This window comes from Athene noctua, chromosome 1 (assembly GCF_965140245.1).
Source record: "Athene noctua chromosome 1, bAthNoc1.hap1.1, whole genome shotgun sequence".
Lineage (NCBI taxonomy): Eukaryota > Metazoa > Chordata > Aves > Strigiformes > Strigidae > Athene > Athene noctua.
In genome coordinates, this window is record NC_134037.1 from 85,836,809 (window position 1) to 85,849,479 (window position 12,671).

The window sequence follows — 12,671 nt, forward strand, 5'->3', positions numbered from 1 at the left end:
TTATGGTGTGGATGAACAAACTATACTGCAAAAATAGTCGTTCATGTCCAAGAGAAAGCTGACTTGCAAAACCCTGAACTTTGCCACCACTTAGCAAGATAGTGACAATATTAATTAAAAGTCTCAGTATTGCAAAGCCTTCCCAGTGTCATGTTCTAATAGCTCCTACACCGCAACTCGTAATGAAAGATAACCTTGTATTGAAGACGGACTTTTAATTTATTGGTTGGGAACGCATAGCTGGGGAGAACCTTTCACTTTTAGGTCAGTGTTTTGAACCCAGGTCAGGTGAGTAAGTGACAAGGTTGCTAACACATGCAGGCTGTTTGGTAATGTCTATGAAGTGAGTTGTACTCTCAGTTTAGCTCTCAGGGGGACAGGTGTCCCCATCACTTAAACAACCAGAAATGGCAGCTCCATTGGTGGTGACCAAAACTGACCTTATTAGTGAGAGGTATGGACAGTGACTTTTCATCCTAGAGGTGAAAGCTAAAACAATTTCTGTATGTGGAAATGCTTTCTCAGATTGCATCTGTGGGGTTACTCGCAGTCACTGCTATTCTTAACAGTTCCCTGAGCAACTTCTTTCTCCATACCTAAGTGGCTGGCACATTTTATAATTCACTGAGTTTGAGGAGGGGAGCATAGCTAGCATGGAACTAGATTTACAGTAGTAGGTAACTGGTTTATGCTAAACAGCCATCTTTGGTTTTTAAATGTAGAATTAACTTTGGATGACTGAGAACAGATGCTGAAGATGTTGGTAATTGTTATGTGTTGTTTTCCATCTGTTCACAGTAGGTTCTGGTTTTTATTAGTTTTACAGTTCTTTATTTGTGAGATATTTATAGTTTTGTCAACTTTCTAACCTTTCTTGCTGCTATTTCTTCATTAGCGTTTTTTCAGAGTAGTGCTTGAGCACCTCAAAAGCAATAGTGAATTTTCCCCCACAATAATGCTGTGGAATATGGAGGGTTTATTATTCCCATTATCCTTGAATACAGAAGCGGGACACTTAAAAGTACTCAGATATGGCTAACATCTGCTCTCATTGTTGTTAAAAGGCTTATAGTCCCATATGAGGAATCATGGGTCATAAAATGCTCAGCATTTAGGACAATAAAAACATTTTTTAAATTCCTGTCTTAAATGACTTAAAGGATGTCGCAAAGTTGGGGAGAAAACACAAGTGTCAGGATCTCTTCTCCGGATTCATAATACAGACCTCAGGAAATGTTTGTACCCATAGAACAGATCATTGAATCCATGTTCATTTTAATTTCGTTTATGTTTAACTTCCCATGAACACTATTCTGCCTATTGACTTTGAATCTTCTTTCCCTCTCTCCTGTTATATTTCTTCAGCTTTGTTTCTTTACTATTCTTTGTCTTCACCATTCTACTTTCTTTTTCTCCAATATGCCTGACAAATCTCCAGTACTATATTTCTTTTTGCTAAGGGAAATTAGAGAGTTACATGAAAGTAGGAGAGGGAAAGTAGGAGAGGGGATCATCACAGAAAGAACATCTTGACAGAAACAAAATTTACAGGTATCTGTTGCATGCCAGGTGCTTGGATTCCTAAAAGGGAGTTGGTTTCTGCTGAATGACTTTTTATTTTTTAGTCTTTGAATAACATATACACTTAAGTTTTAGGTCTTCTCAACCACAGAATCTGTAAGGATAAATAGTCTTCATGCCTGTTCTTCCTTTTCAAGGCTGCAGTGTAGATGTCAGTTAGGATGGGAATCTTCCATGAACATCATAGAAAGCATGACTGGGAGAATCTGGAAAAGCATTTAGTCCCCTATGTTCAAGCAGAAGCCAATATGCTCATGCTATTCTCAACACATGTATTGAACTTGATTTTGATGATGTCCAAGAAGAAGGATTCCACGTTTACTCAGACAATCTCTTCTAGTGCTTCGTTGCTTCTAGAAGCAAAAATTAATCTAAATCTACCTCGTTGTTTAAGCTTGTGTCTATCTAACTTAAGTTCTATCTTCAGTGAACACAGAGAACTAATTTATTCTGTTCTCTGTTGTGACTTCTTAGATAGCTAAGTAGTGCTTTCTTTTCAAACTTCTCATGATTAAACCTGCCCAATGGTTCTATATTTTTCATAGATTAAGTTTTCTAGAATTTTATTCTTTTCATGGCTGTTTTGTGGATTCTCTCCTACCGGTCCATATTGTTCTTGAATTTTTTGCCCAAAAGAGGGGACAATATCACAGCTAATTCCTTTCCAGCACTGAGATCTGAAGAAATACTTCATATGTCAATACACCATTTTTCTGTTTAGACATTCCAATATTGTATTTGCCTTTTATAACTACATTTTAAAATCACGTTAGGTTGTGATCCACTGTAATTCCTAGATCCTCTTATTCAGTGCTACTGCCCTACCGGTAGTTCTCCATCCTGTGTTTTTGCAGTTATTTATCTCTGGAGGAGGGCAGTACTTCAGCCTTCTTGCTAATCTGCATCCAGCTTTCTTTAAGTCATTTCACTGATTTGTCAAGATTAGTTTGAAATGTAGATCTGTCATGAAACGTACTTACATACCCGTCTTTTTGCTGTCATATTCAAATTTTATAACCATACACTCTATTCTGTCATATAAATGAGTATTTAAAGTGTAGTGTAGGAAATGGTTCAGGGCAGATTCCTACAGAAGTATACTTAATAAACCCTTCTGCTTAATAATGAGGCATTACTCACCATAAGTGGGAATAAACTCTCTGACTGGCTAAACGCTCTTTTTTTTTTTTTTTTTTTTTTTCCCCTCATATGGTTTTGTGTTTAGTTTTCCTCTTAGATAAGTAGATCTCTGCTGTTGCAACCAGCTTAGGTATGTGACATAAGAGATCTATCTGTAGAGTCATGGTGTGGGGACCTTTAAAATACTCTACCTTAACTAGTGGAACTAGGACAAATGGCTAGAGTTTAGAATGCCAAAATCCTGAAGGGAGGACATATATGTACCTAGATGCAGACTTAAGAAAGGTAGCACAATATAAATTTTTGCTTGCTTGTGCTTGGAAGTGTAACTTTTTAAATGCAAGACTGGATTTTGCAAAAGTTGATGCTACTTGCCTAGGAAAGTTTCCCACTTCTATGTAAATAAAATATGCCAAACCTTTTACCACCTATAAGACTGTGTTTCTCCCTTTATTATTAAAGTTACTACATGTAAATTTACTACAGTCCACTTTGGTCTGCTTAGTGATAGGAATGTGCTAAAAATATTTAGAGTTAAAAGAAAACACTAGAGGTAGACAGTAGTGGTTTTTTTTCCTTACGGTTCCTTTGTCTTTCTAATTCCTTCAATTTAAGAAATTGAGTAGATTGCAGTTATATTGTAAAGATAAGAATGGGTAAAGATAACTTGCAGTTTTTCTATTGCAGGGTAAAACCATGCCCATGCTTTTCCTAAGGACTTTGACTGGGTTCTTGCCTCTTTAATTTCTGTGTTATTTTTTCTGATCAGAATTATCTTATCTGAGTGATTTTTGAAATTCCAAAAATGAAAAGTAGGCTTAGACTAGAATTGTCCTACAGATCCTGAACACTTTTTAGTTTCAAATGGGATTTTAAGCATTGCATGTGCTCCTACTTCTAAAATATCAATGTTCCTGATTGAAAATACATTTAAAATACAATTATTTTAAAAATACAAAAGTGAACAATCCTATGGCACTGCATGTGTTTTGAGAATTCATACACTTGGATCATACAGATGCCTGCTGCTGTAAAACTTTCATAAGGGGGTGTCATCAACAGTAAGAAAAAAGGAAGGAGCTGCTTTCAGGGAGTAGAGCTGTTGTAGCATTATACTGATGGTCCATCAAAGTCCTGAGTTGTCTGAAGACTTACCTAAATTTTCATGCTGAAGACTGATGCTTGTCTTTCACATGTAAAGGTGGGTTTATGTGCCTGAAAACTTCTCTGTCTTTTCCAGCTATCTCAGGTGATCCAATAAAGATATTATCTGCCTCCTACTAATAAACCTTGCAATATTTTAACTGATTTAGCCCCTCTAAAGACCCTGTGAAACTTCTTATGTTCCTTCCTTTCCTTCCTGTTCTTCCCTTAAGAAGGGCTGAGGTGAGGACAGTGCATGCAGTGACCCATACTGAATTTCCCATTCATCTTGATGCCTCCTGAGATTTCTTCCATTTTAGATCTATAGGACAACATAACCTTTCTCTGTTGTCTCCTGTGAAAGAAAGGACTAATGTCACTCACTTTGTAACAAAAGGCACAATAATCTTCTTGACATTTCTCGGGGTTCAGCCTTGCCAAATCATTCTTGAAGGGACATGTACATGCCCTGTTTTTTTTTTTTTTTTTTGTTAATAGTGAGCACTGTAAACCAGACATGCAATCATTCAGTGCTGGGCGGGAGTTGCATGTTTTACAGGAAACCCTAGACTCACATAGGATTAGGCCACCTGCTTTGTAAGGACTGAGGTCTCCCCAGGTTTTTTCATGCAAGCAAAATGCAGAATGCTAGCAAGACACGTGCAGTGTCCTGTGTGCTGAATGCATACCTTTGACTATGTCTCTTGTGAGTGATAAAATTAAGGAACTGGGGTGTAGTTCCCTTAGTTCCTAGAGATCTGCTGACAGTGCTGAGTAAACTAGCATATCACCTCTGACACCAACTGTTCAGCTATATGGATGGATGTGCCAGAGCAGGGAGGGCTTTCCCCAGATTTGGATTTTGGGGACCTTGTGATGGAGCTTCTGCTAACTTCCTTTGTGAGACAGTTCTATGCTATCCTTTCTGTTCCCAGGAATTTGGCTTTGACATACTGCCTATAATTTGAGGGTTTCCTTTTAATGACCTTTTGAAACACACTAAACGTTTCCCTACATTAGCCTTCATGGTATCCTTCACTGTGCTTTCACTGTGCTACATTTGAGTTCTTGCTGTGCTCTGGTGTGTTTAGTGTTAAAATCCCACTTTCCCTACCAGGTGTTTTGGTATGATCGAGTGTACTGGTGGACCACCTCTCCAGTTACAGTTACTCTAGTAGTTTTACTAGCGTACTAATGCATTTAGGCTTCCACTGCAAGGGGAAATAAGAGCAAGGAGACAGTTAATAGTAATTCAAACCAACAAGTAAGATGTAGGATTTTATTTATTTTCAGTTCATAAATATACCTGTGTGTCTAATATACTAAAAGTACAACTGATCTAGATGTTCTAAGAATTGTTCTAGGCAATCCCAAGCACAAATACAGGCTGGGCAATGGGTGGATTGAGAACAGCCCTGAGGAGAAGGACTTGGGGGTGTTGGTTGATAAGAAGCTCAACATGACCCAGCAATGTGCATTTGCAGCACAGAAGGCCAAGTGTATCCTGGGCTGCATCAAGAGAAACATGGCCAGCAGGCCGAGGGAGGGGATTCTGCCCCTCTACTCTGCTCTCATGAGACCCCACCTGCAGTGCTGCGTCCAGCTCTGGGCCCCCCAGTGTAAGAAGGACATGGACTTCCTCGAGCAGGTCCAGAGGAGGCCATGAAGTGATGAGGGGGCTGGAGCACCTCCCCTGCAAGGACAGGCTGAGAGAGTTGGGGTTGTTCAGCCTGGAGAAGAGAAGGTTCCCAGGAGACCTTATAGCGGCCTCCCAGTACTTAAAGGGGGCCAAAAGGAAAGATGGGGAGGGACTTTTTATCATGGACCGTAGCAATAAGACAAAGGGTAACGGTTTTAAACTGAAAGAGGGCAGATTGAGATTAGAGGTAAGGAAGAAGTTCTTTAATATGAGTGTGGTGAAGCACTGGCACGGGTTGCCCAGAGAAGTTGTGGCTGCCCTCTCCCTGGCAGTGTTCAGGCCAGGCTGGACGGGGCTTTGAGCAACCTGGTCTAGTGGAAGGTGTCCCTGCTCATGGCAGGGGGGTTGGAACTAGATGGTCTTTAAGGTCCCTTCCAACCCAAACCATGCTATGCTTCTGTGATTCTATGATCTAAAAGATGCCATGTGTAGTCATTGGTTCACATCAAGCTAGGTTATAAAGGCTGTGCAATTTTCTGCTGTGTTTCACCTTAATGCCCCTTCTTTTAGGAGCAGAAATAGTTAAGAGAACGAGGACCAATGCAGACTGTATCCCAAGCCCAGAGAAAAGCCCTGATCCTGCAGTCATTAGAACACTGTGTGGACATAGGGGCTTGGAGATCATGTTGCAGGTTTACAACTTATATTTTAGAACATGGATAACAGACAGATGGGAAATTCTTCAAGGGGAAACCTCAGTCTGGCCTAGTGGGAATGTTCTGGCAGAGCTCTTTCTGTAACATCATTGCCATGTGCTCAGAGCCCAGTAATGTTCCGTATAACTACAGAGTGAATCACTGAATCCCATTTAGCCTAGAAGTAATGAAGACCCTCAGCTAGCAGAAGTAGAGAGCAAAAACGTTTTAGAAGAAGGGCTATAAAGCAGAGTATTAAGAAACAACTGTACTAGACTGAGGTAATTAGGGATAACACATGTATATAAACAAATGTGTTGAATGTTTATATTTGAAGTTCATTTTCTTCAGGTGTGTTCTCCTGCTCTGGGTATTAGAATTTAATGTCCGCTTAAAATGAGCTGTGCTTCTGCTTTACTTAACAGACACAGGGAGTGTTGTTTCCTATTAACACATTATTTTTCATAATGCGTAGGTTAAAATTGGATTTTGACTATATTTTCTTATATAAACGTTACAGAAAGACTAAAAAATAACCAAATTATTCATGTGGGTTGGTAGCCTTTCTGGTAGGTGTACAGACAAACAGACCTGTTAAAATCAATATTAGTTTTTAAAACTTGTAAATATTATAGCAGACAAATTGATTTGAGTTGGAGAGAGTGAAAGGCAGTGTTAACCTTTGTTATGAGATATACGTACAAAATGGAATTTGGGTATCCAATCCTTTACTGGGCTAGAACCATGTTTCAATTTCAATTCTGATTACAAGTAAATAAATCTTCCTGAACTTGTGGAGTATATCCCCTGTACATGTCCCCATGCAAATTTTGCTGCTGTTTTGGTGATATATGTTTTGGACTCACTGTCAGTGCCAAACTAGAAATTTACCCTGTATCTTCAGCAGGTGGAACAAGTTGTCTTGTGACCCACAGATGGGTAGCAGCATTGGAGAGGGTAGTAGCCTGTGCTTTCTCAATTCTCTTTATCCAATTATATGAAACTTGTTATTATAGCATCTTGTTTTCTGGCTTTGAAGCACTATCAAAAGTAAGTTATTATTACACTCATAAAAAGTACATGTGGGCTTTCTCAGGAGTGTAGGACAATTCAGTTCTCAGAGGTATCACTTTTTCCGTCAAAGTATGTCCTTCACTGTGCATGTGTAAAACATTTGCCCAGAGTGGGTATACCCTATTCTTTTTTGGCATTAGCTGCAGTTGATTGACAATTGATTAGGGATATCTCCTTTTTCTGCCCCTTGGTTGCAGTTCTACTTGTCAAGGGCTTGTAAAATGAAGTGGCCTGGGTAAATTATCAGGTAAGGGTTTGTTTGTTTGGTTTTTTTTTCCTCAGGTACACACTTTGCCATCACAGATCTAAGAGTCCAAATTATGGAGAACATGCTATTGGCAGTCTTCACAGTAAGACTAAGTGAGCATAGAACATGAACTGCACTTTCTTTTCTGGAGTTAGCTTTTCCAAAATAGACCTGTGACAGCAACAGACAATTAATAGTGCATTAAGAGAACATTTACCTGTGAGACTGCAGATTGTTTGGCTTCCTGCTCTGCATCCCCTCTTCTGTGGTCTGTCCTCTAAGGATGTCAGCAAAGTTTCTTTTGTAGTAACAACTTTGGAAAGAAGAAATTTTGATTTACTTATTTTTAAAATTTGTAGAGCCACCTCTGGTAAATAAATTCCAGAAAGAAATGTCTAGCTTTCTAGGCACTTATTTGTATCCTTCCTGGTATTCAGCTTGGTGCCTTCAGTCTTGTCTTGTTCCTCTGGGCAATCTGATACTCTGAAATGTGCTGTACAGCTCAGCAGAAAAAGGAATTTGCTTTGTCTAAGTCATTTAATAGCTTTTAAATCCTAGTGGATTAAAATTTGCAGGGTACTATATGCTGGCTGTATCTTGATCTCCAGGACTTAAACGTGCTTTGAATTGTTTCTTAATAACTATGAATAGAACTGTTAGTTAAAGCCAAAGCAGTGAGAACAAGTGGTATCGCAATAAGAATAGAGGGATGGGGGTTAAATAAAATATGGATTGTGGAAACTGTTAAAATTCGCAAGTTTTGTAGTAGCTTTAATACAGTCACTTATGGATTGCATCACTGAAACATAGTAAAGACTTCCTTAAGTAGCATTCTTATCGCCATGTTTAGTCCTAGGAAAATAAGCCAGTTCAGAAGGCACCAGGCTATGAAGCCATATGCCGAGAGTCTGCTGTAATGTACTGCAGCAACATTTTCCATGAGGCACAAAACAACTGTCATAAGTGGATAGCACCCTTTCATGACCTGGTGCACTGGTAAAACAGAAAGCTCTGAGAAACAGTAGTTTATTAAAAGATCTAAATCTCTTATTCTAGATAGAGAAGATAATCTAAACTGTCTAGATATGGATAGTCTAAATAAAGAATTCACGCACAGTAGAGTGCTTCGGCAGAACTTGTTATCTCATAAATGGAGGCTTTATAGGTAATTCCAAGTTTATCCTTCAGAATGCTACAGTGTCAATGGTAAACACCCATACTACTGTAAAGAGTCTTAAATAACCTACAGATATAAAAAGGCAGCCCATAAAACCAGTGATTGTCATCAAACTACTGAAAACAGCTTGACTCAGCAGTAGCAGTGTCTTTTCCTTGTTTATATCGTAGCAACATTGGCTGCTTGGTGTCTTCATAAAATGAACAAGATTGAGAAGAGGGTTTGTCTCTCAGCAAATTCAGTGTCATTAAAATGTCTGTTTTGAAGAGAAGCTATTTAAATTATTTGAAAACTTTGGGATCTCTGGCTAAAATTCATATTTTGTGTCTATCAGTGTGGCATCCAATAAGTTGAATCAGCTGTTCTAGAGGCCAAGTAGAAGACCGCAGTGAGATCAGTGGTGGACAAAGTTCTAATTTGCTTTTATATATAAATAAAATATATAGTCACAATTATATATGCATATAGCAGCTAAGAAGTGTCAGGTTTCATTTATTCTTTAAGAAACTAAGTGAGAAGTAAGAATCAGATTGGTATTTTAAGACTGCTTGACTGGTGGGGTTGTTGCCATTAAACTCTTAATTAAATGAAAAATAGGGAAAACTGATTTACTTGAGTGATACAAGGTCAGAACATTTGCCATAAGTGTCTAAAAGCAGAGATAGAAACAACTGGGGTTTTCCTCCAAATTCCGCTCAGAGTTTAGCATGGTGTGCTTGGAACAATTCTACAAACTGCAATAGCATCTGCAGATAAGCACGTGTCCATCACTTAAACTTAATTCATGAAAGGCTCATTCATTTATTGGTTCAGCTTTCTAATATTTGTTGCTAAATTGCCACACAAAGTTTGTGTGCATTTACCCTTGAGTGCTTTCAGCTGTTTTTTCTGTATCACTATAATGTTGTTCCTTCCAAGGGTGCTTGTTATAATTTTTAGTATTTGCAAATGACTTAAGGTGGTGCTAAGCCTTTTTAGATACCTATCACTAGAACAAGATACTGCTTGAGGCACACAAATCAGTCTTACAACTAGATCCTAACCCTATAATGACACAAACCAAATACCATCCTAAGACTTCATCATGTTGAGCCCTGGGGGTAGAGGTGCCTAGTATCTCTGTTGTGATGCTTGATACACTCTGGTCTTAGGTCTCCCATGAGCTCAGTAAAGCTAGTTACCTTACAATGAGGAAAGTTTTACCTTCCTGAATGACTGCTTCTCAAGCTAACATCCCTCTATTAAAATAGATGTACTCGCAGAGTTTTCAGTTGCAGCCATACTTATATCCATATGCACACAGAACGATTTTCTTATGCCTCTACATGCAACTCATCCTCTGCAGGTCAACAGGACCCCTGCCCAGAACCACTTCCAATACTGTCTTCTTTGTCCTCATTTCTCTGGGTATCTAGAATTAGAGGTTTCACTGCACAGCTCCCCCACATCCATAGCACTTCTTGTTTCTTCCTTTCAATTGGATGGGAGAAGCTGATAAAACTAAAGTTTAGCAAGCTGCTCCTTGTCACTGTAGGAGCTCTAAGAAAAGAGCCCAGCAAGCTGAACATAAATTCTTCATGTAAACTGAGTCAAACCCAACAACAATCAAAATGGTATTCTTTAACACAAAGTTGCATTTTTAAGAGTAGACCTTTTTTGAAAATTCAATACATATCTTCTTAAGGTATGAAATCTGTCTAGAATTTACAAGATTCAGCTCCAGGGAAAGTTTTTGCCTTCATCTACTGGCCTTTCTTATTCTGTTTCTGAAATATCAGAAATTAAATACTCTAAAAAAAAAAAAAAAGGCAAGAAGAAAGAAGGCCAAAGGAAATTTCATATTGACAAGTGAGATTTAGGATAGATTTTATTTTTTAAGCTATTTACATTAAATGTTTTTAAAACTATGGTAATTTGAAATTCCAGAAAAGGGGGATTCAAATATTTGACAGTTTTAAGTAGCTGAAGTCTAACTTATCAGAATATATGGCCTTATGATATACCTAGAGTTAAATACCTGGTGAAATACCAAGTAAGTACAAACTTGCTTTATATATCTTAACAGACACTGAAAAGTGAGAAGAATTTGTCAGAAGGCTGAGAAGTAATGGATATTTGAAAACAGACTAGTTTTAACTACTAGATTTTATAGTAGCCCATGTTTTGATTTCATTCATACTAAAGGTAATGTGCATATGACCTCTGTAGATCAATGGAGTTCTGCTTTTAATCTCTGTGGCTAAAAGCAGACTTGGTTATTCTCCATGGAGAGAGAAATGCTTTGTGACCATTGCTTTTGTGGTTCCTTTTGTGACCATTTTTGTCTGGCAAACAAGTATCTGCATTTCTGTCTTCGATGAAGTTGTGGTAGTTTTCTGAAAATTATATAATACACTTTAAAAATAAAACCCTTGGTAAGGCAGGCCATATCTGCAGGGTCTGAATGTGAAACTTCTGCACTTGAATTATTGTAAACTTTCAAAGCCTGTTCAAAGGCATTCTGTTTCTCATTGTAGTTACAAGTAGGAGCAGATGCAGTTTTGCTGGTATCCATGCTGTATAACGTCTCTCTTCAGTTACTTTATCCCAGAGAGTGTTCTCATAACTTCCTGCCATGTTACTTGTCCCTTGCATAGATCATCTGTATAAGAACTGTTTATCATGGCATGAATTCAGGTAGTAGAAATTTTTGCTTCTCTGCTTGGTATTGCCTACATTTTACTGTCACACAGCTTCCTTTGTACCATGTCAATCTTTCTTTTCAGGTAGAATGTGTAACAGATAAATCCCAACATAAAATTATGTGCTCATAAAATGTTAAATAACTATTAGAGAAATTTTGCCTTTATGTGTTTTGGGACGTATTTATAAGCAGAGTCTAGCACAATATTGCTTCTAATCAAGCAGTTCTTTGCATCTTCATGAACACTTGGGATAAGAATTTTGAACTCAGTGACATGTATAAAATTAATGGGAGCTGAATATCCAGATTTCTAAGGCAGTAGTGAAAATCTCAGATGCAGTGTTTACTCAGATGGCTTAGCAGTTCTTTTGGAAAATGCCTTGTTGATAAGGTGTTGTTGTTTTGTTTTGTTTTGTTTTGTTTTTTTAATCACTGTTACAGACGTTTACAGCCTGGTGCAATTCCCACCTCAGGAAAGCAGGCACGCAGATTGAGAACATTGAGGAGGACTTCAGAAATGGCCTCAAACTGATGCTGCTCTTGGAAGTTATCTCAGGTTGGCTAAAATAAAGTTTGCTATGTATTTACAGCATGCTAACTGAAACATAACTGAAGCGCTCTTAAAAGAACAAAAATTCTTAACAATTCCAAATAGTGAACACAAACTCTGAGTAGGCTGAAAAGTGAGAGATGAAACACACTGTAAAAAAAAAGGGAGGAAAAAAAGTTCTGATTTTTCCTTATCTCCAAAATCTTCTGTTTTGTACTTACGTTCCAGGATATCACAGTGTATCAGGATATCACTGACATCACAGTGTTGTTGGACAAACCACAAGGACCTGGTCTTAGCCCCTAACAATTAAAAAGCCTTTACACTTAGGTTACAAATTAGTTTTACTACACTTTTATACTAAAAGTTTTGCTTTGCTTTTAATGACTTTATTGGATGGACCAATGCTTTCAAAAGTGAGTGCCTAAAGTAAAATTAGATCAATATTTAGCCACAAGTAAAAGGTCTCATTTTTCAGAAGAGTGGAACATCCAAGAACTCCTTTTGACTAATTGTAAACTCACTATGCCACTCATTTTATGTGTTATTCAGAGGGGCAGTTCCCAAGGCACACTCAGAATGACCCTGAATGGGAAGGTAGTAACTCAAATTACAGAGGTGAAAAAGGACAAGAAGATTTTTAAGATGCCATTATGGAAAAGACAGTTTACATTTTCACTGGAGATTTTAGTGGGGAAAGAAGATATCTTCTTCTTTCTCTTTCTGAAATGGAGAATCATAT

At 38.0% G+C, this 12,671-nt stretch overlaps 1 protein-coding gene across 14 annotated transcripts in view; it reads left to right on the forward strand.

The window, feature by feature from the left end:
• Positions 1 to 12,671, forward strand: part of ACTN2 (actinin alpha 2) — a 71,658-nt gene that overhangs the window by 15,109 nt on the left and 43,878 nt on the right. For all 14 annotated transcript variants that reach the window (XM_074896808.1, XM_074896798.1, XM_074896801.1 and 11 more), the window contains exon 2: positions 11,821 to 11,935. In XM_074896808.1, coding sequence (XP_074752909.1) covers positions 11,821 to 11,935 — 115 coding nt within the window. The remainder of the gene's footprint in view (positions 1 to 11,820; positions 11,936 to 12,671) is intronic.